This window comes from Mus pahari, chromosome 17 (assembly GCF_900095145.1).
Source record: "Mus pahari chromosome 17, PAHARI_EIJ_v1.1, whole genome shotgun sequence".
Taxonomy (NCBI): Eukaryota; Metazoa; Chordata; class Mammalia; order Rodentia; family Muridae; genus Mus; species Mus pahari.
Genome location: NC_034606.1, coordinates 2527983 through 2554877, shown reverse-complemented (window position 1 = coordinate 2554877; position 26895 = coordinate 2527983). Strand labels below are relative to the sequence as shown.

At 37.0% G+C, this 26895-nt stretch overlaps 1 protein-coding gene across 6 annotated transcripts in view; it reads right to left on the bottom strand.

Moving 5' to 3' along the window:
- The window catches only part of Vps13b (vacuolar protein sorting 13 homolog B), a 529582-nt gene that overhangs the window by 363415 nt on the left and 139272 nt on the right, over positions 1 to 26895 (bottom strand). Inside the window, exon 20 of one of the 6 annotated variants that reach the window (XM_029548112.1) lies at positions 24177 to 24276. The exons of the other annotated variants lie outside the window; for them this stretch is intronic. Within the exon in view, the coding sequence (XP_029403972.1) occupies positions 24236 to 24276 (41 nt within the window). The 3' untranslated portion in view covers positions 24177 to 24235. Of the gene's footprint in view, positions 1 to 24176; positions 24277 to 26895 lie in introns of those variants that run through there. 6 annotated transcript variants of the gene reach the window in all.

Genomic DNA, 26895 nt, shown 5'->3' with positions numbered 1-26895 from the left:
CCATTCATGATAAAAGTCTTAGAAAACTCAGGAATTCAAGGCCCATACCTAACATAATAAAAGCAATATATAGCAAACCAGTAGCAAAAATCAAACTAAATGGAGAGAAACTTGAAGCAATCCCACTAAAATCAGGGACTAGACAAGCCTGCCCACTATCTCCCTACCTATTCAATATAGTACTTGAAGTCCTATTCAGAGCAATAGGACAACAAAAGGAGACAAAAGGGATGCAAATTGGAGAGGAAGAAGTCAAAATATCACTATTTATAGATGATATTATAGTATGTATAAGTGACCACAAAAATTCCAGCAGAGAACTCCTAAACCTGATAAAAAAAAAAAAAACTTCAGAGAAATAGCTATAGATATAAAATTAAGTCAAATTAATTAGTGACCTTTCTCTACGCAAAGGATAAACAGGCTGAGGAAAAGAAAAAATAGGGAAAAAACACCCTTCAAACACCCTTCAAAATAGTCACAAATAATATAAAATAGCTTGGTGTGACTCTAACTGAAAGATCTGTATAAGAACTTCAAGCCTCTGAAGAAAGAAATTGAAGAAGATCTCAAAAGATGGAAAGATCTCCCATGCTCATGGATTGGTAGGATAAATATAGGAAAAATTGCTTTCTTGCCAAAAGCAACAATACCACTCCTGGGCATATATACCCAGAACATACTCCAACTGGTAATAAGGACACATGCTCTACTATGTTCACAGCAGTCCTATTTATAATAGCCAGAAGAGAAAGAACCTAGATGTCCCTCAACAGAGGAATGGATACAGAAAATGTGGTACATTCACAGAATGGAGTACTACATAGCTATTAAAAACAATGAATTTATGAAATTCTTAGACAAATGGATGGACCTGGAGATATCATCCTAAGTGAGGTAATCCAATCACAAAAGAAAACACATGATATGCACTCACTGATAAGTGGATATTAGCCGAGAAGCCCAGAAGCTCAGAATACCCAAGATACAGTTAGCAAAACACATGAAACTCAAGAAGGAAGGTCAAAGTGTGGATACTTTGATTCTTCTTAGAAGGGGGAACAAAATGCCCATGGAAGGAGTTACAAATTTCAGAGTAGAGACTGAAGAAATGACCATCCATTGACTGGCCCACCTGGGGAATCCATCCCATAAACAATCACCAAACCCAGACAACTACCTCAGATTCCAACAAGAGCCTGCTGACAGGAGACTGATATAGTGGTCTCCTGAGAGTCTCCGCCAATACCTGGCAAATACAGAAGTGGATGCTCACAGTCATCCATTGGAAGAAGCACAGCGTCCCCAATGAAGGAGCTAGAGAAAGTACCCAAGGAGCTGAAGGGGTCTGCAGCCCCATAGGAGGAACAACAATATGAACTAACCAATACTCCCAAAGCTCCATGGGACTAACCCACCAATCAAAGAAAACAGATGGTGAGACTTGTGTCTCTCTAGCTGCATATGTAGCAGAGGATGGCCTAATTGGTCATCAATGGGAGGAGAGGCCCTTGGTCCCATGAAGGTTCTATGCCCCAGTACAGAGGATTGCCAGGGCCAGGAATGGGATTGGGTGGGTTGGGAAGCAGGGGGAGGGGATAGGGGATTTTCAGAGAGGAAACGAGGAAAGGGGGTAACATTTGAAATGTAAATAAAGAAAATATGCAATAAAAAAGATAGGCAAACTGAGAAAAAAAGCATTTATATATGAAAATTACCCATCACTATTAATTACCTTTGTTATAGCACTAAAATCTCTGTTTTCTGAATTGCCTTAACGGACTATTTATATACCCTTCATTATTGCTAGTGGGTTAGAGTAAGGAGGGCATAGGTATGTTTAGCATATAAATAGAAAACATAAAATTACATAATTTTAATAGCCATCATTTTCTAAGTTGTAAAATCTTACATTTATAGTAAAATGTACATCATATTTTCACTCTCAAAGAACATGGATCTCCTTAAACTAAAAGTCATGCAATGGATATAAAGACAAAAACTTATAAATAGAAACTTAGACTTACCTAAAGTACATTTCTCATAATTATATATACACTCACATATAAAATATATACCTTAAAGTTTGTTTTTCTAAATTGTTAGTCTTTCATTTTCCTAGAAATAATAAAATTTTTTCTAAACTCACTCTTATTGCAAAAAGTTTAGTAACCTCGGGATTTTTTTTCTTTGCTTAGGTTAGAACATTACACTTACAGAAGCTCTTTGACAGATAAGAATCCCCAACACCAGTAGTCTTGTACAGTGGAGTCATTAATTACTACTTGATGACAAGCAGGTAATGTCTTGTGATAGCATCAAAATCCATATTGTAACTGAGATGGCTGCAGAGACAATTACTTAGAAAGCATACTAGTCAATTAGATAATATAAATCCAGTGTGACACAAGCAGATAGATCCAAGAATATTACTCAAACAGTTACTCAAAACAGTGAACATTTCAAACCTATGAATTGTTGATTAATCTAATTTTCCATTCCATACTTAGGAACCATCATTGATCATAACTGAAACCCCAAGTTAAACGCATGGAAAAGTGGAACAGTTAGAATTGGTTTTTATATGTCAGAAAATGTGCCCTATTTTCACCCAGGCTTCCCTTGTATGAACTACAAGATGAGTACAAGATGACTCTGTGTGTGTGTGTGTGTGTGTGTGTGTGTGTGTGTGTGTGTGTACATTTCTCTGGCTATATTTTCACTTTTGCCAGTCTAATATTAAACTGTTCTATATATGCAAAATAAAAGAAAGTCAATAGAGAATGACTGAGAAAGGGAAGAGCAAGACATATTTATTTTTATAATAATAAACTTGGTGCAAAGATATGATTATAAATAAATCAATATTCATAGTACAAGTTTAGAATGACTGACTAATCATATGATTAATAAACAATTTAGTTAAAACAAAAATTTTAAAAGATCATCATTTCAATGAGATTATAAGTACCTTGAAGGGTACTTTGTTATTTGACAAGTATTTAACAAGTAATTGTCAAATAACAAAGAGAGATAAAACAAAAGGTATTATAAGAACTCCAAAGCTATAAAGGTTAAAAACAAATCATTTAATAAGTGAAAGCTGATATGCTTGTTTCCAACCAAACATTTACCCAGGTCCTTGTAATCATGAATAATATTATGATATCTGATGTAGAGTGAATAACTAAGAATAAATAAATATAGATATAAATATATATATATATATATATATATATATATATATATATATATATATAACACAGATTAGCATTATTCTGTAAAGAGTACTCATAGCAAAACACTTTTTACAAAACTGCCTTTGAGAGATAGGCTAAAGCATCAGTCCCCGTTAGTCTGGAAAGCAATGGTCTGAAGAGCAAATGAGGCCTGAGATGATACTGGGTTCTATATAACAAACTGGGTAACACATAAACAGCTGCACTGGTTGAAACATTTCAATCTAATCTGAAAACAAATACAGAGTCATTAAAGGACTTTATGAGAGAGAAAAAAACAGCTCAGAAATTTAAAAAAACAACAAAAAGCAAACAGCATGGTAATACTGAACAATTCTATGACTAATACTAAGAATCTAAAGGAGGTCAAACAACGATGAATTAAGTGGGATATATTTAAGAGAATCACAAAGAAAATAAGTTTACAACCTGCTGCCTGACTAGATCAGAAGCAAATTATGAAAGATTAAAATGCGTTTATGGTCTTGAAAATACAAATGTTCCCAAACATCTCATATCTACCCTAGCAATGTGCTCAGTGGACAGAGATCAAACAACCTTTCAGTACAAGTAAAGCAGCAAAATACAATAACTTTTAAAAATATCTAAAATCTCTCTTCCCTTGATCACATTAATCAAGAAGCCGTCCTCTCAATCTATCACTGATTCTCCTTTAGAGTAAAAGATTCGTGGTCATTGTTTGCTCTATCATTGAAACACAAACCAAAGAAATGCAAAACTTGGTGCACCTTTGAATTAAATTGTAGCTGTTCCTGTGACTCTCAAACTTAGAAGAAACCTGTTCTTCCCTTTCCACGACAGAAAAATCTTATTAGGTAGTCAGAAGTGTGTGTGTGTGTGTGTGTGTGTGTGGTGAGAGTGGGACAAAATACACAAAGGTCCTTTGATGGAATCTGAAAGTGAGGGCTTAGAGCCCCAAGTAAGGAATTTCAAATTTTGTAATTTATAAATTTTTCATATGAAATTACAGGGGAAATATATATTTCTCTGATTCTGTAAAATAATATCAATACAACTAATACTAAAATCAAAATACTTCTGTCATTAACCAAATGAGATGTGCACGTAGAACAGATTGTACAGTCATTGAAAGCTGCACAGAATGTAAGAGTGCTGCTGGCCTACAAGGGATCTGTCACCAAGATTACTCAGAAGGTGAAAATGATCTTGAAGAGTTTACTACCTGGACATTAATTAATTCCCAATGCACAATAGCACGGCTTGTCATTTAAGGCAGCTTCAGAGGTAGATCAAGTGTTGTACTAAGGAGATTAAAAAGACCACCTATTGCTTTTATCTTTAGGAAGGCTACTGTCCACAGAGACCTCCCCCAAGGATCATGGAGCAGGAGCTGTAGGATTGCTCATGTCTGGTTGCTTCTACCACAGCCTGCACCCATTACTTCACCCCATTAACATTCCACACTGAGAGTCCTTTACCAGTTTTATGAGGCGAAACCACAAAACATCAGGTTAACAAAATCCTCACAGAGCAATTTCACCTTAAAATACTGCCTGTCAGGGATGTGGTTCCAAGATATTCAATAAATCACTAGCTACACAAGTTACAAATCAAGTAAATGAATTTTTTTCATCAGAACACAATTAAGTTTAATCAAATACAAGCAGATCATTGGAAAGTACACACTCATGGATGAAGTGGTACAATAGGTAAGCTATCCAGTGTCCTGGAGCTTGGTCCAGCTTTAACTGGGCTTATAGTTCCACCTAAATAACCTTATTCATTCTGTCTCCTAGCACATAGAACACAGACCTTTGGTAATGTACACTTACTGCTTCAATTCCTGCTTCTCCCACTAATAGCCAGTGTATCTTTGAGACAGTTAATAAACCGTCTTGAAATATGCAGAAGTCACTAGATATGCACTCACTGATAAGTGGATATTAGCCCAGAAACTTAGAATACCCAAGATAAATTTTGCAAAACACAAGAAAACCAAGAAGGATGACCATTGTGTGGATACTTCATTCCTTCTTAGAATAAGGAACAAAATACCCATGAAAGGATATAGGTACAGAGACAAAATTTAGAGNTAAGATGAAAGGATGGACTATCCAGAGACTACCCCATCNNGGAATCCATCCCATCATCAGCCACCAAACCCAGATACTAATGCACATGGCAGCAAGATTCTGCTGAAGGGACCCTGATATACTGGCCTCTTGTGAGGCTATGCCAGTGCCTGGCAGACACAGAAGTGGATGCTCATAGTCAGCTATTGGATGGAACACAGGGCCCCCAATGGAGGAGCTAGAGAAAGTACCCAAGGAGCTGAAGGGGGATGCAACCCTGTAGGTGGAACAACAATATGAACTAACTAGTACCCCCTGAGCTTGTGTCTCTAGCTGCATATGTAGCAGAAGATGGCCTAATCGGCCATCANTGGGAAGAGAGGCCCCTTGGTCTTGCAAACTTTATATGACCCAGCACAGGGGAAGGCCAGGGCCAAGTAGTGGGAGTGGGTGGGTAGGGGNNNNGNGGNGGGGGGGNGGGTATAGGGAACTTTCGGGATAGCATTTGAAATGTAAATAAAGAAAATAATAATAATCAAAAAGAAAAAAATGAAGAAATTGTGTTCATTATTTATCAGATGTAAAAGTTCTATCAATAGACATGCCCAAAATACTTACCTTTGCTTCCACCTTCTCTTGTTGAGATAGAAAATCTTCCCTCACATGTGTTCAGCATGTAGCGCCTGTGAAGCATGTCGTGACTTAACAGTACTTAAATACAGACGATGGTAAATGAGCCCTAGTTTTATGTACCTATGTGCCATCCCTGGGCTGTTGGTCCTGGGTTCTATAAATGCTTCCCTTCCCAACTTGATCTTTGGTCATGGTTTTTTAATTGCAGCAATAAAATTTATAAGACAGATGGGTTTAACCTACTTTTGTTTAGATGTAAAAAGAAAAAAGAGATAGAGTATAGATGTTGAAGCAATAATAAAGAAAAAATGGTACCTATGCATTATTTTGTGCATATAAATGATTCTACCATCCCAATTTTTATGAAAGGAGGCAGAAACTGGGAGCGGTCAACTAACTTCTCAACAGACACTGACTGAAAAACAAATGTGAGGGCACGAGAGATGGCTCAGTGGTTCAGAGGTCTTGCAGAGGATAGCGCACTGTGTTCAGAGGACCTGGTGCTTTTCTTCTAGCCTCTGGACGTACCTAACAAGCACATATGTACACAAAAACACATAATTTTTTGAAAAACAAATTTAAAATTGTGAGTCTTCTCTATAATGATTGTTCTTCATTCTATATCCAAAGGATTCTATATAAAGGTTATACCAATCCCTAGCAAGATTTTTAGTAAAAAGATCATTTTCACAATATTAATTTTACCAACCCACGACCATGGGATTTCCTATTTCCTAGTGTCTTTCATTATTTCTTTCTCCGGAAGATTAAAATTTTCATTCTAAGAGTCTGTTACTTCATTGATTAGGTTTATTCCCAGCTATTTTATTTTCATTAAGGCATTATTTTTGTGAATGGGAGAATATCCATGAGCTCCTTTCTCTGCATATTTGTTGTTGGTATATTGAAAAGCTACTGATTTATGTGAGTTGATTCTGTACCCTTCCACAGTGAATTTATTTATAATTTATAATGGTTTTCTGATACAACTTTGAGGACCTCTAATGTATAATATCATTCCACGAAATTCCTTCTCTTGCCTTATTGTTCCGACTAGTGCTCAGTGGGACAGTGAAGCCTTGTCTTTCTGACTTCATAGGATTGTTTCAAGTTTTACTCCATCCAGGATGATGCTGGCTGTGTGTTTTTCACACACAACCTTTATATATTTAGTTATATTCTCTCTAGTCCAACATTCTCTAAATTTTTTATAATGAAGGTATATTGGATTCTGTCAAAGGCTTTTTCTGCATCTACTGAAATGATCATATTCTTGCTATCTTTAAGTCTAGTTATGTGGTTGGCTCCTGGATATCGCACTGAAGAGATGATGCTAAGAATATGAGTTCTCAACAAAGATAGTAAAGTAACATCCTCTCAGACAATTTTTCTTTATTATTACTTCAACATCTATACTCTATCTCTTTTTTCTTTTTACATCTAAACAAAAGTAGGTTAAACCCATCTGTCTTATAAATTTTATTGCTGCAATTAAAAAACCATGACCAAAGATCAAGTTGGGAAGGGAAGGATTTATAGAACCCAGGACCAACAGCCCAGGGATGGCACCATCCACCATGAACTGGGACCACCATACTCATCACAAAATAAGAAAATTCCTTAAAACCACATCTTATGAAGACAAGTTCCCCAATGGAGGCTCCCTCCTCTCTGATGATTCTAGCTTGTATCAAGTTAACATAAAACTAGCCAGCACATAATCTTAATAAATTCTGAAATGCTGAGAAATTTACACAGCAGAAATATTTAAATCATTTAGTATTTGACAGTATATTCATCATTTCATATAATCCTACATTTCTGAATTTGTATTTCTGCTTTATGACACACATAGACAGGCAAAATATAGAACTGTCTCAATATAATACACAAGGGCAGAGTGAGTATCTGACCTGACCTGTGCATAGTCTTCTAAGCACACTCACACATCATCTTAGTATATTTACTGTCCATTACCTTAGATGCTTACTAATTGAAATAAAATTTATTTCAAGACAGAAGAGGGACAGTAAAAAATACATGTTACAGAAAAAGCCACTGTATCCCTGTACCCCTGTGGCAGTGAATGCATGTAGACCACTCCAATACAATTGCCTCTTGCCCGAGAGCCCACATTAGTTATTCTTAATATTAGGACACTCCCTTTCATTGCACTCAAGTTCCTTGTTCTATAATTTGTTCATTCCCCTTTTTGTCCTAAGAGGACTATATAATGCAGGAAACAAAACAGTGAGATGGTATACTTCTGGAATTATCCAGTTCTCTATTCCGTACATTATTTCTTAGCAGGTATCCAATGAATAGATGTTTATAAAACAGTTGGTTTCACACCATATATTGTCTATAAGTTTGCTCAGGAACTAACCCAACATATGAAAGAGCTTAATGATAATATTTACTCTAGTCTCTATTTTATTATTAAGTCCTGGAATTATAATATGGTTTACTTCTTGTTGTCTTCAAAAATACAAATTTTAATTATCATGTTTTTATGTACTTTTTAATCATATTTTGCCCATATTCACCTGCCTATTACTGTCTATACTCCCCAATTCTGCCTCCATTCATCCCACCTTTCCACCATGGTAAGGCTCACACCATTTTCTTGTCTGATGAAATAGTCCACCAAAAAAATATGACTATAAATATATATATGCACCATACATATTTATAAATATATATGGTATAGTGAATTTCACTTAATAAAACAGTACTAAACATGATAGAGTCTTTAACTGACCTACAAACTTAAATATATATATCTCTGAAGTAAAAAAAAAATTAAAAGAAAATAATATGTACAGGCAATAAATTCAGACAGACATACAATGGCATAAGTTTCATATCTTAGTTAACAAAACCAAACTCAAGTTTTGAGATAGATTACTGTAAATTATTTTTTTTTTTATTATTATTTTCTTTATTTACATTTCAAATGCTATCCCGAAAGATTCCCATACCCCTCCCCCCACCTCTGTTCCCCTACCCACCCACTCCCACTACTTGGCCCAGGCCTTGCCTTGTGCTAGGTCATATGGAGTTTGGGAGACCAAGGAGCCTCTATTCCCACTGTTGGCCGATTAGGTCATCTTCTGCTACAAATGCAGCTAGAAACACAAACCCAGGGGGTACTAGTTAGTTCCTGTTGTTGTTCCACCTACAGGGTTGCAGCCCCCTTCAGGTACTTGGGTACTTTCTCTAGTTCCTGCATTGGGGACCTTGTGTTCCATCCAGTAGCTGGCTGTGATCATCCATTTCGGTGTTTACCAGGCACTGGCGTAGCCTCACAAGAGGCCACAATATCAGGGACCCTTCAGCAGTATCTTGCCGGCATGAGCATGAGCATTAGTATCTAGGTTTGGTGGTTGATGATGGGATGGACTCCAAATGGGGTCCTCTCTGGATAGTCCATCCCTTCATCCCAGCTCCAAACTTTGTCGCTGTACCTATAATTTTTCATGTAAATTATACTTGTTCAAGTGTCTCCTGGACTTACTAGAAAACAAAAATATGGGGTTTTTTTGAAAAATATGTATGTCTAGAAATCAAGTAACTGCTACTAACTTGTAAAAATTTCATTTGAGTTCAGTATCACTAATTTTATACCAAAAGGTTTTAGAAACAAGAATAGCATTTTTTGCCTCACTGAGAATCATTATCAATAGGGAATGGGTCTTGGGAGTCCCTACCGCAGATATTATACTGAGATAACACTGCTTTTAGAGTATATGGTATAAATTCTCTGTCAAAATTTTATTCATACAAGTTTATAGTCTAAACAAACTAAAACTAAAGTAAGAATGTGTGGGTCAGGGCATTTCAGGCCATGCTGTGGCAGGCATTGGTGGACGGCTGTAGCTGTCAGCCTGACATGACTTAGAGCTGCCTGGAGCAGAACTTTACTAAGGGATTGTATACATGAGGCTGGCCTTCACCCATCTCTGAGGGACCGCCCACACCGCCTTCATGCGTGTGGAGAGTTCCCTGAATGTGAGTGCTACCTGCGAGAGGCCTCCAGAGAACAACATGGCGAGAGAAAGACTTGGTGGGTTTGTTTGCTCGGCATTCACTTGCACTAGCACCTACCCTACTGCTGCTGATTATTACGGATATTAATACCAACTTCATCAGGCTCCCAATGTCAACTGAAAACTTTGCTGATTCCTGTGGATACGAAAACTAGCTTTTTGAGATTCCAACATTGACTGGAGACCAGGGTTCTCTGAAAAATTTAAAGGCTTTTGGTAGCAGTTAGACAGAATTGCTGCAGTATCTCAATGTACTGCTGAACTCCTAGGTTTGGCCTCTCCTTTGTAAGAAAGCCACTGAGTACTCCAACTACATCACATAAGCCAATCTAATAATCTCCCTTTAATGTATGTTCAATCTGCCACTTCTGTTTCTCTGGAAAATCCTGAGTAAAACAGCTACAAAATAACTAACAGCAGCAAATGAAGGAAAGGCAAACATTTTCAAAATACCTCTTTGCATGCACACACACACACACACAAACACACACACACACGCACACACACACACAAACACACACAAACACACATCTATATGTTGGCAAAATTACTCATGTGCACAGGCTGAAAGCCTGAGGATAGTAATTTCTAACAATTTTTGAAGTGGTCAAACTAACTGAACAGGTAATATCTTTAAATACCATTTAAAGAGGAGACTTAAAGCTTACTTATATTCTCTGAAGTCAAATAAATATGCATTGCTTTATATAGGTAGAGCTATATGCTAAAAAATTCAGAATACACATATAAAACACTGAGTAGTTATTGTTACACTTTATTACGAGATTAATGATGACAGGTAAATTTGGGGTGTACTTTAATGTTAACCAGACTCAGAGAACCACAATTCTGTCAGTACCTCGTCCATTAATATACCTTTGATAGATTCAAAGAAGTGTACTTTTACTCACATACTAATTGAATTGAGTTAATTAATTGCAGCCTAACCAGAAAGTTCAAACAGACCTCACACAGCATTCAAAGCATAGCTTCAAATCTAACCTTCCCTCCCTTTCTTTAAACTGGCCCTGGGGATGAAGTCAATAAACTGCCAATTAATAACATACTTGCTTTGATGATTCTTCAGTAACTTACTATCATCCCACTTCATAAATTTTTTGGTAAAACTTCTGGAATTTCAAGTAAGATACTGCTTCCATGGGAAAACTCTATTTAACAGTTCTCTGCTGCCAATAAGACAGACTGGATGGTGATCCTCCCACACCACACTGTACAGGGAGAGGCACTCAACCAGTCAAAGTTTAATCTGTTCCGCCAATGGCACAGAACACTACTCCACTTCTTCACTAAATAAATCTGAACATTAGACTCTCTCCCACGTTACTGAGACAAAGACTAATCTAGGTTATTTAGAGACAAAATCACGTGGCCTTGAATTTCAGCAGTAAACATAGCTACATTTAGCCCCAGAGCTAGGCTACTCCAGTGTGCTGATGATCAGTTCCAAATGATACTCCTTTAAAACTACGTCAGTTCCATTCTCTTCTCACCTATGGGTCAGAACCTGCACACACAGTGAGGACATGCAACTTATAGGACACCAGCCCATCTGTCAGCCCATACAGTTTATCTCCTATCCACATCCACACCTATTTACATAGATTCTTAGCCTCTCAGAGAAAACTCTAACTTAATATTCATCTGGTACATATAGTGTGCTGGCTTGTCAGCCTACAGACCATGCATCTCTTTCTACATCTTTTAATTTGCTCCAAGGATTAGTCCTCCTTACCAGATGTCCTTAAATTACACCAGTGAATCAATTTCACACTTATGCTAAAGCAGTGCAAAAATATAAGGATCAAGCTTCATACAGTATCTCATCAAATTTAACAAAACTGATAGCATTCTAACTGTAAATAACTAAGAATGAAAGAGAGAGCAATGGCCAGCACATGCTTACTGTGAGTGAGAAGCAGCCATTGCTGCTGACAGAGGAAAGCTAACAAGAAAGCAAACCCGACTAAATACTAAGGCCAAAGCTGTGGACTGAGAAAGGAGGGAGGGCACTAGCTTATTGTGCTAATGACTGGGAAAACACTAGTTATCACACCAGTTTCATACTTATTTTTCAAGATGTCCCTCATTATTTCTCATGATAAATAGGTTTAATCACTTAACTGTCACAAAAATAAATTTTTACTCAAGATAATTTATCCAACATACTCTTCCCCTCTCTGGGAAGATAACTCAGGGTCTCAGTGCGCCAGGAAGGCCTGAAACTCCTGGAGGCTGCACTCAGCTTCCGGCCCCTGCTTCCCGCACCTGAGGTGCTACAATCACAGGCATGGACTACAGCGTCTCACTCGATCCAACAGATGTTCACTCAACACCAACCTTACACCTACACGGAACCTTCACAGAGAAGAAGCAGACCCAATATAAACTGCTCTTAAATTGGTGGGAGACAAAGAAAACTAATCATGTTTGGGAGGTAATTTAATAAAAATATTCATAAACAGCTTCTGAATGCCGAATAGAAGCAAGTAAAGGGGGTTCTTACGTGTCTGGGGAGACAACTCATGAATGATTTCTGAATGAGAATGTTTGAGATAAACAGAATGGCAAAGACAAAGAAAGAGGAAGCAATGTAAGCATATGATGCCCACTAATGAACTGGTGAGAGGGAACCGCATGCCCTGTGACCGCCACCCCTCCACAGGCTGGGAGGGGGTGCACAGGAGAGTACAGAGCTACCCTAACAACAACGCTAAGATTGAACCAGAAGGTAATGAAAGAAGTCTTTAAAAAAAATTTTTTTTTTTTAAAGAGAGAAACTAGATCAGACTGTACCTTCCACAGAAGTTTTACAGAAAGGTCTGCGATTTTATTGACCACATAGAAAAGATAGGAAATTAGGGAAAGGAAATCCTGGGAACAATCACTAAGTATATGTCTGTAGTGGAAGCACAGTACAAATCAAGGTAAAGGCATTAACTAAAATGGGATTATTAACTTTTAAATGTTGTGCCAGGAGTATGCAATACAACTATTCCATACATAACAAAAAATTCATCTGCAGAACAGAGAAAATAAAACTGTTACAAATATTAGGGATAACAAAAACTGGAAAATTTATTTTTATAAAACTAAAATCATTCAAAGGCGCTCATTTAGCACTGGTTCCATTCAGCCTTTAGATTCAATACTTTTTCAATGACATTGATTTTCATGCAAAGCAATCATTTTTCTGTACAGAAAATGTGAGTATCTTTCAGCCTTTACAGTCACGATCCCCTCACATACAAATGTTCTCTGGTAAAGTGGTAGTTAAGATGATTTCATTTCTGTTGGGGAGGGCACACCCTAACATCCTGAAGTATCAAATATTATTTGAAATATTTTAATCACATGAATTCACTTACCTTATTGACAACCGGCTAAGATATCTACTATTAATTTCTCCATTATGTCAATAAGAAAAAAAAAATTAAGGAGGAGTCAGAAACCTTTCCAGGATCACAAAAGTTGAACCCAAACTTCAAACCTCTACACTACCCTTACAGATGCCTTTACTCTGAAAATTAAGTGTTATATAAATGCCAGACTTTCTCTCTTTGCCTGCTTGCTCTCACCTTGTTAGCAAGTCTACCCCTCACTGACATTAGAGCTGCTTCTTCAGGGCTCTGGCAATACACTGAAGACAGGCTGGCATGTCAAGCCTCTGGCATTGAACAGCTACGGGATTCTTGGACCTTCTGGAATCATATCTTCATTATTCTTTTGTCAGTTGTCAGACATTTAGTTTGTTTCCATTTCCTAGCTATAGAGCAAGAGTGAAGACGGCAGAGCAAGTACCTACGGCGTAGGTTGCCCCTGGGCATATGCCGAAGGGGTAGAGCGGGGTTATCTGGTGATTGATTTCTAGGTGCTGAGGAGTCTCCACACTGAAATCCAGCAGTTACAGCAGTTTGCATTCCCACTGACATATCTACAGCAGCAACTGTTGTAGGTGGTCTAGTTAAGAATTCTCAGCATTGCCACAAACCACCTTGGGAATGAACCTGGAGGACGGTCCCACGGTCCCCAAAAAGCTCTCCATGCCGCAGGTAGCCTAGCATGCCGAGGATCCTAGGATCACTGAGGAGAGTCGGCATCCAGAGAGGGTTCTGACCCCAGTACTCAGGTGAAAGCACCATCTTGTATCACCGGTCTCTCAGAGACCAGTCACTGCAGGAGAGCATGTGGGCCCCAGAAGCAACAGAGCTTCTTGAACAGGGTCCCTTCAGGCCTTCATCCTCAGCCAGGAGGGGGAACTGAGGTACAGAACTCTGTGCAACTTCCCTGAACAAGAAGAGCTTGCCTGCAGAGAGTGCTCTGACCTACAGGACTCAGGGGAGAGTTGGACTCCCAGGAGTGCTGAGATAGGCTAACAGAATCACAGGAGGACCACGCTGCAGTCAGAGACATCTACAACATCTAACATCAGAGATCACCAGATGGTGAAAGGCAAACACAAGAACCTGACTAACAGAAACCAAGAACAAGCAGCAGCATCAGAACCTGGTGAGCATCATACACCTACCACAGTGAGTCCTGGATACCCCAAGAGACCCAGAAAAAAAAGATTCAGATTTTAAATCATATCTCATGATGCTGGTAGAGGATTTTAAGAAGGGCATTAATAATTCACTTAAAGAAATACAGGAGAACACTGCTAAACAGGTAGAAGCCCTTAAAGAGGAAACACAAAACTCCATCAAATAATTACAGGAAAACACTGCTAAACAAGTAGAAGCCTTTAAAGAATTACAGGAAAACACAACCAAAGAGGTAATGGAACTGAACAAAAACATCCAAGATCTAAAAAGGGAAGTAGAAACTATAAAGAAAACACAAAGGGAGACAATTCTGGAGATAGAAGTCCTAGGAAAGAAATCAGGAACCATAGATGTGAGCATTACCAACAGAATACAAGGGATGGTGCAGAAGATTCCATAGAAAACATAGACACAACAATCAAAGAAAATGCAAAAAGCAAAAAGATCCTATGTCAAAACATCCAGGAAATTGAGGACACAATGAGAAGACCAAACCTAAGGATAATAGGTATAGATGAGAATGAAGATTTTCAACTTAAGGGGCCAGTAAATATCTTCTACAAAATTATACAAGAAGACTTCCCTAACCTAAAAAAAGAGATGCCCATGAACATACAAGAAGCCTACAGAACTCCAAATAGACTGGACTAGAAAAGAAATTCCTCCGGACACATAATAATCAGAACAACAAATGCACTAAATAAAGATAGAATATTAAAAGCAGTAAGGGAAAAAGGTCAAGTAACATATAAAGGCAGGCCTATTAGAATTACACCAGACTTCGCACCAGTTCCTAGACAGAGGATATACAGACCCTAAGAGAACACAAATGCCAGCCCAGGCTACTATACCACCAAAAACTCTCAATGACCAAAGATGGAGAAATCAAAGTATTTCATGACAAAACCAAATTCATACAATATCTTTCTACGAATCTAGCCCTTCAAAGGATAATAAAAGGAAAACTCCAAAACAAGGAGGGAAATTATGCCTAAAAAAAGCAAGAAAGTAATCCTTCAACAAAACTAAAAGAAGATAGCCACAAGAACAGAATCACAACTCTAACAACAAAAATAGCAGGAAGCAACAATTACTTTTCCTTAATATCTCTTAATATCAATGGACTCAATTCCACAATAAAAAGACATAGACTAACAGACTGGCTATATAAACAGGACCCAACATTTTGCTGCATACAGGAAACCCACTTCAGGAACAAAGACAGACACTACCCTCAGAGAAAAAGGATGGAAAACAATTTTCCAAGCAAACAGTCCAAAGAGAAAAAGCTAGAGTAATCATTCTAATGTCGAATAAAATCAACGTCCAACCCAAAGTTAACAAAAAAGACAAGAAGGGGCTCTTCATACTCATCAAAGGTAAAATCTTCCAAGATGAACTCTCAATTCTGAATATCTATGTTCCAAATGCAAAGGCATCTACATTCATAAAGAAACTATAGTAAAACACAAAGCACACATTGCAACTCACACAATAATAATGGGAGACTTCAACAAATCAATGGATAGATCCTGGAAACAGAAACTAAACACAGACACATTGAAACTAACACAAGTTATGAAACAAACAGATTTAACAGGTATCTACAGAACATTTTATCCAAAAAAAAAAGGATATNCCTTCTTTTCAGCACCTCATAGTACCTTCTCCAAAACTGACCATATAATTGGTCACAAAACAGCCCTCAACAGATAGAAAAATATTGAAACAATCCCACGCATCTCAGAAGATCACCACGGACTAAGGTTGATCTTCAATAACAAAAAAAAAAAAGAGAGAGAGAGAGAGAGAGAGAGAGAGAGAGAGAGAGAGAGAAAGCCAACATTCACGTTGAAGGTGAACAACACTATACTAAATGATAACTTGGTCAAGAAAGAAAAAAGAAATTAAAGAATTTTTTTTTAGAGTTTAATGAAAATGAAGGCACAATATACCAAACTTATGGGACATACTGAAAGCAGTCTTAAGAGGAAAACTCATAGCTCTGAGTGCCACAGAAAAGAAACTAGAGAGAGCATGCACTAGCAACTTGACAGCACACCTAAAAGCTCTAGAACAAAAGGAAGCAAATTCACCCAAGAGGAGTAGACAGCAGGAAATAATCAAACTGGGGCTGAAAGTAACCAAGTGGAAACAAAGTAACTACACAAAGAATCAACCAAACCAGGCGCTGTTTTTTGTTTTTGTTTTTTTTTTGAGAAAATCAACAACATAGATAAACCCTTAGCTAGACTAGAGGGCACAGGGACAGTATACTAATTAACAAAATCAGAAATGAAAAGGTAGACATAACAACAGAACCTGAGGAAATCCAAAACATCATCAGATCCTATTACAAAAGGCTATACTCAACAAAACTGGAAAACCTGGATGAAATGGACAATTTTCTAGACACCAGGTACCAAAGTTAAATCAGGAATCAGGATTAGATTAATGATCTAAATAGTCCTATATCCCCTAAAGAAATAGAAGCAGTCAATAATAGTCTCCCAACCAAAACCAAAACCAAAAGAAAAACAAAAACGAAAAACAAAAAAACCAAGCAAACAAACAAACAACAACAACAAAAACAAAAACCAGGACCATATGGGTTTAGTGCAGAGTTCTATCAGACCTTCAAAGAAGACCTAATTCCAGTTCTCCTCAAACTACTCCACAAAGTAGAAAGAGAAGGTATTCTACCCAATTCATTCTATGAAGCCACAATTACTCTGATACCTAAACCACATAAAGACCCAACAAAAGAACTTAAGACCAATTTCTCTTATAAATATTGATGCAAAAATATTCAATAAAATTCTTGCCAACCAAATCCAAGAACACATCAAAACGATCACCATCATGATCAAGTAGGCTTCATCCCAGGGATGCAGGGATGGTTTAATATATTGAAATCCATCAACGTAATCCACTATATAAACAAACTCAAAAGACAAAAACAACATGATCATCTCATTAGATGTTGAGAAAGCATTTTACAAAATCGAACACCCATTTATGATAAAAACCTTGGAAAGGTCAAGAATTCAAGGCCCATTCATAAACACAATAAAAGTGACATGGAGCAAATATCAAACTTAATGGAAAAAACTTGAAGCAATCCCACTAAAATCGGGGACTAGACAAGGCTACCGACTTTCTCCCTACCTATTCAATATAGGTACTTGAAGTCCTAGCCAGAGCAATTAGACAACAAAAGGATATCAAGGGGATACAAATTGGAAAGGGAGAAGTCAAAAATATCACTATTTGCAGATGATGTAATAGTGTGTGTGTGTGTGTGTATGTATGTGTGTATATATGTATATATATATATATATATATATATATATATATATATATATATAAAACCCTGAAAATTACACCAGAGAACTCCTAAACCTGATAAACAACTTCAATGAAGTATCTGGATATAAAATTAATTCAAACAAATCAGTAGCCTTCCTCTACTCAAAGGATAAACAGGATGAAAAAGAAATTAGGGAAACAACACCCTTCACAATAGTCACAAGTAACATAAAATACCTTGGTGTGACTCTACCTAAGGAAGTGAAAGGTCTGTTTGATAAGAACTTCAAGTCTCTGAAGAAAGAAATCGAAGAAGTTCTTAGAAGATGGAAAGATCCCCCATGCTCATGGATTTGCAGGATTAATATAGTAAAAATGGCCATCTTGCTGAAAGCAATCTACAATTTCAATGCAATCCCCATCAAAATTCCAACTTAATTCTTCACAGAGTTAGAAAGGGCAATTTGCAAATTCCTCTGGAATAACCAAAAACCTAGGATAGCAAAAACTATTCTCAACAATAAAAGATCCTCTGGTGGAAGGAATCACCATGTGTGACCTCAAGCTGTACTACAGAGCAATTGTGATAAAAACTGCATGGTACCAGTACAGCGACAAAGGAGCTAAAAGTTATTTTTTTAAAAAAAGTCTAAAAAAGAAAAAAAGAAACATGGTCTTCAGTTAATTATGATTCCCATTTAAAAGAAAACAATGTAAACTTAGTTGCAATGAAAAAATAGGAACTGCAGAGTCCTGTGGAATAATAATGGAGGCTTTTCTCTCTTTTGAAGCCCTTTCTGAAGTCTATTCAAATCTTGCCTCCATTTGGATCAGTTTTCTCCCTCTGTTTTCAGAATATAGTTGTGTTTTGCTTTTATACACTAAGAGGTAGTGGGCTAACAGCCATTTAACAGGTGATGCCCTGCCATGACCTCCAGGCCTGCTCAGACCCCTGACTAGAACACATTTTAATAGCAACCTCTTATAGTACCTTGCATACAGGTAGGAGCTAGTAAAGAAAACACAACAGAATTTGGTAGACTGAACAACCAATCTCAAGGTCTGGTTTTCTGCAGAGCCTGTGCTCCCTGGTAAATGTTGAATGTGTATTCTTGAATCAAACTGCTTAGGTAGATACCTAGAATAATAGTCAACACAAATGAAACAGAAAGTATTAGTGTTGATCTCACTATGGTTTCAATGTCTCCTTCAAAACTCCAGTTGAATTTAATTAGATAATATCAATTTCAAGAAGTGGGGCCTTTGTTATAGCACTGGGTTAGTTATGTGAGCAAAGGAGTTTGGCCCACATGTCTGATGCACATGCACGATCTCTCTCAACTCATGAAACATCAAGAGGACCCTTACCAGGTGCACCCTCAGGATCTACTTGGCAGCTTTCAGAACAATAGTGAAAAAAATATTGCTTAAAATTCATTTAATCAAACAGCAATCTAAGTCAGGCTCTTTAGGGTTCTCTGCTGTTTCTCATCTTAGTGGAACACACTCTGGCTACCCAGATGTCTAGACAAGCACACTTCATATTCACCAGATGTGCCATTTCCCTGACACCACACCAAATCCAATCAAGTTCTACTAATTCTAACATATTATTACGCCACAAATTTGTGGGATCTTTAAACTGACAATATTTTTCTCCATTAAACCATTTTACTAACTTTGTCCCCTGCCCACCTTTTTACACTCAAACATGCCACCACCCAACTTGGTTTCCAGACATTAAATCGCCAAAACCTTTTGACTTTCCACTCAGAATAAAAATTGCTTTCAAGTCACTTTCAAATAACTTTCATAGCCTCAAAAACTGTGAAGAGCTTATTCTTTCAGACGTTAATGTATACCACTATTCTCAACCCATGCCTAAGCTTTGCAAACAGTTGAACAGAGTAGCCCTCAAAAGGACCGACTTTTTCTCATACAGTTCACAATGAAAATCTCACTTGTTCTTAAATTATTACAGGGATCCTTTCCCATGTCACAAGAATTTCATTTGAATTATCAGTGTCTTATAACCATCTTGAACATGTCTACATATCTGATATCTCCCTTGACGAACTATAAGTTGATAAAGAAGAAGCAAAAAGGAGCTGCAGAGCTGGCTCAGCGTTAAGAAAATTGTGGCTCTTGGAGCGGCTCCTGCTTCAGTTCCCAGCATCCACAGGATACCCAACAGCTCTCTGTAGCTCGAGTTACAGAGACAACACACCCTTCTATGGCTTCCAAAGGAACCACATACATATGCTACACAAGCATACATGCAGATGAAACGTTCACACACAGAATGGCTGTACACCACCTGTTAAATGGTTGTTAGCCCATTACTTATCTTTTAACAAAAATTGATAAGTGTGGCCTGCCTTCTACAACTGCAGAACTATTTCAGAAAGCCTCATGTTCATATGCAGTAATAATCCCTCTTTAAATTCTTGACTTCTCTCTTCCTCTCAGCCCTTACTCACTTATTTCAAGGAAATGTCCTACTTCCAAACATTGCTAATAATCATGAACTATGTTTCAGCCAAAAGAAAGGTTAGTGGGAAATAAATGTACAACCAAAAAAAATCAGCCATCACAAACCCTTATTGTCTTGGAAATGCTTCTAATTTCAAATTCCTGTACAAAAGTATCTTTTTATTATCATATTCTGCAACTATTTTGACCTACTCTTTAAAAAAAAAAAAAGGTATTACCAACTTTAAAGTTTTCTTGCCTTGTTCATTAAAGATCTTAGTTCTACAATGGCAACACACTCTATTAGATTAGTGTATAGATGCACTATTTATGATATTATATCCCAACAACCCCATTAGAATTGAAAGCATTTTAAGTCAAAAGAACATTTATATGCTTAACCTATAGAAAGAAGATCCTGGCTTCACAGGACAGTACATATGAGAGGATCTCCAGTTTGCTGTGCTGAGCAATGAACTGGCTGGGAATGGCAGCAACTGCATGTTCGCTTTCTGCTGCATGCCATGCTGGGGAGGCAACAATGCTTGAGGAAACAGGTCACAGGCAGTCAAGAGCACAAAGGTCAATGCTGGGCTCCATTAGCTTCTTCTTTCCCTTCTAATTCAGTCTGGGACTCTGGTCTATAGAACTGTGCCTCCCACTTTGAAGATGAGTCTGCCCTTCGATCACACAGGAGACATATGTTTGGGTGTCATATAAAAAGCTCAACACTGAGTCATAATTAACTTTTACTTCCTTAAGTCATTTTTGTCAGGAATTCTGTCACAGCAACAAGAAAATAATAAAGTAGTTTCACATTATTTTGTTTTACTTTATCTGTTATTTTGGCAGTCCTCTGAAGTGAATGGAGGACCTAGGGAAGTGTTCTGCCACTAAGCTATACTTCTAGTCATTATCAGTGCTTTTTAAAATATGCTTTCTATATGAATCTTTGCAATGACATCAAATGTTTTTACAGGCTCCAAAATTTTACCAAGGCACATCTAAGGATTCATTCTGAATTGTTTCACAATTTACAATTGGACAGCAAAAATACTTGTGATTGTCATAAATAGCCGCCATGAATATTCTTATCCTTTAAATAAAACTCTGGGGGTAGGGGTGTATACAGGCATATATGCAGGAACCAGTGGAAGCCAGAAGGGGGTGCTGTATCTCCAGAAGCTGAAGGTACAAGCCTTTGTGAACTGTCTGATGTAAATAATCAAAACCAAATTCAGACCCTCTGCTAAAGCAGCAAATGTTCTTTCCTGCTAAGCCATCTCTCCAAGCCGGACTACAATTCTTCACATGCACCTCAGATCACTCTCTTAGGGTTTTTTGAGAACTAGGATTACAGACTATAATAAAGCATTAATCTTGTAACTTTCTCAGCTCTATTTATCATTTATCAAGCATGTGAGCTGGGCATGGTGGTGCATGCCTATACTCCCAGCACTTCAGAGGGCTGTCTCTGTAAAACGGAAGCCAACCTGGCCCACAGAATGAGTTCTGAGGCCATCACAGGACTATGAAGACAGACCATGTCTCAAAAAGGGAAGGTGGAGGGACAACTTGCAAGCAAAATGTTTTGTTATCCTAAGATCCATATTGCTATCTATAGCTTATGTTTGTACACGTTACAAGTAACTTATTTTTCTATTTGTTTTTTTTCTGGGACTGCTATCTATGAAATACATGTATTTGTGTTACTTCACAATTTATCCATAATAAAGTTTGTAAAAATACTATATTCATTCATTCAACTATCCCCATGAGGCTTTAGATTTCTACTTCACAAATGAAAAATAAAAGTATAACCTACTTAGAATTCTTCAATTTTTATATTCAAAAAAGACCTCTACTAGGTTAAGAATTTCCTTTAGAATTTTCATAATAGGTATAAAAGTGAAATAATTACAAAAATAAAACTGTGATGATCAACAGGCAAACATCTGTGAAAGGAAACCATGCTTTCAGGTGTATGTAGATTAGCTACTTCCTTATGAGTAAACCAGAATGATTGTGCACACACTAGGTATGTAAGTATTTGCTTCCCAAAAGAACATTCTAATTATTTAAAGTAAATTATTTATTCACTTAAAGGCAGGCTCAAATATCTATCTATCTATCTATCTATCTATCTATTTATTTATTTATTTATTTATTTATCTATTTATTTTGGTGTTTCTGTGTAGCCCTGGCTGTCCTGGAACTCACTTTGTAGACCAGGCTCTCCTCGAACTCAGAAATCTGCCTGACTCTGCCTCCCAAGTGCTGGGATTAAAGGCGTGCGCTACCACCACCCGACTTCAAATACTTAATTTAAAACACTACAACCACCACCAAAAAAAAAAAAAAAAAATCCACCTTAGCCTGAAATTTGTCTAGCCAAATAATTGTATGAAGAGGGCTTAGTGTGGCAAGCTTTCAAGAGTCAAAGTCAAGTTAAGGGCTATATCCAATTTAACGACAATGGTCAGCTCTCTCAGACATGAGGAGCATCTCACTTTATCACTTCCCTTTAACTTACCCTTCCTGTGCTGACCCTTCCCTTCTCCAGACTACTCCTAACTTTTGCCTATATTTAAACTATCCAGGGTAAAGTAGCCTAGCCGCCTGGAATCCAGCAAGGAGATACAGGGAACAGAATGAATTGCAGCATGGTGCTCTGCAACACTTAGAATATCTTCCAGGTTAGCCAAGTCTGGTTCTTTGGGCCTCTGTACTTTTCATCTCCTTTGAGTCCAGTTCACACATACATATAAGTGCATGTCTGCACACACACACAGACACGCACACACCCATGCTACACTGTAAGTAAATGATAGCAATATAAAGTAATTCTCCATATGCAAATATTAAACTCCTTCAGGTAAAGTATACTTAGCCAAAAATTATAATTTCCCAATTTATTTTGTTATTACTGATCTATAAATGTTTGTGGATTTTAAAAATTCCCTATTGACCTTCTTGTACTGTCTTCCCAACTCCCTCAATAATAATGAGCTATGTAGAAACTTAAGCATTCTTCTATCTATATCTATGCAAGAATCATTAGTTTATACCATTATTCTAAATTATTACCACGTGTCTCACACAGTGGACAACTTAGGAATAAAATGACAAAGGCCTATGAACATTAAGGTTACACCCAAATGGCAAGGATGTATTTTTCCATCTTATATACTAGCAATGGCCTCTTAATTTAGAACTCCCAATCATATTATAATTACATATAAAACAGCTGTCTTTGAGATGGACACTAGAACGTCCAGGAAAAGGGCGAAAGGCAAAGATTAGCAGGAATTTCAACCCTGAATATTTTGTCAGAAAGTTACTAAACCAATCTTAAATTTTGGACATATTCACATGGTCAGTGTTACTGGATCTTAAACACACAAACCAGCATATGCAAAACTAAGACATAATTTGAAGAATTACATCATTTTCTTAAATATAAACTTGGATAATAATAGTGGCTTTTGATCCACTTAAAGAGACTTTAACTAAATGATTAAATCTACACATTTTATAGTTGTTTTACAGCCTAGTTCACATGTAGCCTGTTTCTGAACTTTTTCTTTTACATTAATTTGCTACTTACTCATGAAACTGCTACTATTTTCTCTTACTATCACTTTACTTTTATTAAGCATACAATAAAACACGCCTGACTTCTGACCCAGTGCCATAGGAGGGAAAGAAGTGATCGCCCACAAGGCTCACCAGATTTCTCCTGCTGGCTTCATTCCAGAATCCAGGACTTCTCAAAGGAACAAAGTAATTTCCTGTTACTATTGAAATTTCTCTTGACTCCCAAACTATGACTTCAGAAGACACTTAAGTGTGGAAGGAACATTCTGGAATTACGTAAAAGCTTTGCTGTCCAGCTTCAGAACCAAACACTCCCAGGTTTATAAAGTGACTAGAAGAAAAACTGGACATGAAAAGGGATCTGGTAGGGAAGAAAATAGCAGCATCAGAAAAAACTGAAGTATTTAATTAACACAATCTCTTAACTAAAATTAACAGAAGCTTGCATTACATTTGAGTAAACACTTGAGTTTATTAAATCTAATCCTCACAAAAAATGATCTGAGATAAATGGATTAATTTTTGAAGATGAGAACCAATAATCAGAGGTTATCCTGTTCCAAGTCCTACAACCTACAAAGCACGAACTGAGCTCAGAATGAGCGAATGCAAACCCCTCCCAATCACCTCACTCACCCACTCCTCTTCCACGATGCTCTGTTTATCTCCTCAGCACATTAGAATTTTACACAGGCAATGGGGATTATTAAATTTTTACATGCCAAAAAAGTTTATAACAAAGTATTTATTGCATAAATTAATAAACAATGAATATTATACAAAGAAAATAAGGACAAAAGGGAAGGCACTGTGCATACATCTATAACCCCTGCATGCACATCAGAGGCAAAAGACAGTGGAGTATTGCAAGTCTCAAGAAATCTGGGCTTACTCTAGTACCAAGCCTTCCAGGGTATATAGAAGACACATCTCAGAAAGACAAAAAAATGACAGCTTTAAAAGGGAAGCGAAATAAAAATATAAGAAAGCAAATGAATACTGAAAAGTAGTCCTTTAGAGAATGAAATACAAAGAAAGTTCATGATTTGAAAAAGCATTTTAAGTATATAAGCTTATATACATGTATGTGCTTTATATAACTATTTAAGCATCAATATCTGTCAAATTTCAAGTTTGATATTATAGAGACATATACTTACTATATTTAAAAATATCTTAGTTTGTCTAAAATGCTATGACTTAAAAGTTTTACTATAAAAAGCTATATAATCAAAGTATATGTCAAAAATATTTTTCCACAAATATAATCTTGTGTGTGTGTGTGTGTGTGTGTGTTCTTCTAAATGGAAAATAGATTGTTTCATTAATTAATGGGATTTAAAAACTGTATTACAAATGCAACATTTCCAAAATTCTATATCCTGTAACTACCATAGTCCTTTATAAATTGTTTACATCATGCCTAAAAGTCACATTGCTCACATATTCCCACAACCACTTTGCATGGTAAAGTGATCAGTAAACTATTTTTTATGCATAACATCTTTAACATTCACTTCCACTTCTGTGCTTGTGATTAAATGAAACATTCTGTAATCTGAAAGTTCTGAGAAAAAAAACATAAATCCTTGTCTCACAGCTGCTGTTTGACTCTGGAAACATATGCATTTTCTTTTCAAACATTTACCCTCAAAACTCCCAAAGGCTTTGGACTGGAGAACACCTGCATCTCTTCATTTACTTCCAATAACAGAGCCCAAACTCCAAAATTACAAAAATAGACTCTCTGTTCAGCTGTAGTTACATAGGGGCATGAAATCCTTTGGGCAGGCTCTGTCATCAAGAGTACAGACTGCTGCACCAGAGGCCCAATGGGACTAGGAGAGGAACTGGCAACAATTACAGATAAAGCACACAGTAAGGTCTTCAGGGAAGAGAGAGGAAATGCAGTAAGATAGATGGGTATAATTTGTACATATTTATACTCAAACCACAAATGTGAATTGTCTTTAATTGGTCCAATATATAAGCATTTCTAGTCAAATGCTCTGTCAAAATTACTAAAACCACAACTTAAGGCCATCTACCTAATTTTACATTATAAAGAGAATTTTGTGAAACAAGACATTTTGCTAATGAAAGCACCATCTCTACTTTAGATCTCCTTAGAAATTCCTAACTGTCCAAAGAACTTTGAATAGTGTGCATTTTCTGTTATGTTTTCATCAACAGGTCTACTAACACAACTGAACTGATTTTCCAGAGACCACAATTTTAATTTTTACTTTCCATTAACAATAACAAGACTCCCCATCCCGATTTTTGATAATTAACAGATAAAATTAGTTCCATTTATGAAAACATGATAAAATTTAAATCCTAATACTGGTTTATGAAGTTAATTATTTTGAAGAAGAAAAAGAATGTCTTAAATTGGCAATATTATGTTACAAAGAACACTTATTTTTACATCACTGTAGAACGTAATTGAAAATATCGAATTCTATCTTTCCAACTCTAGGATGAAAATATTGGTTTTAGTATTATAGATTAATACTCAAAGCTATGTGTGCTATGTGTGGTGGCACTCAGCAAGGTTAAGGGAAAGGACCTCAAGTTCCATGTCAGGTTGGGCTCCACATTAAGACCTAGTGTATTAGTTATCTGCTGCTGCTGTGATAAGTGACCACCACACCTTACAGGGTTTGGTTGGGCTTTTGTTTCTAGAGAGATGACAGCAGCCATGGTAAGGAAGAAGACAGCAGCAGATGTGATGGCTGAAAACAGAAGCCAAGGCCTCTCATCTTAAACCACAGACATCAGAGAAAGTGAACAGGAAATGGCTCATGACTTTGAAACCTCAAAGCATCCTCTAGGTGACACACTTTTACCCAAGGTCACACATCAAAAGGCTCCACATACAGAGCCACCAACTGGTAACAATGTATTCAAATGCCAGACACATAGAAGAATAGTTCACTCAAACCAACACACCCAATAACAAAGGTAGGGAGGGGAG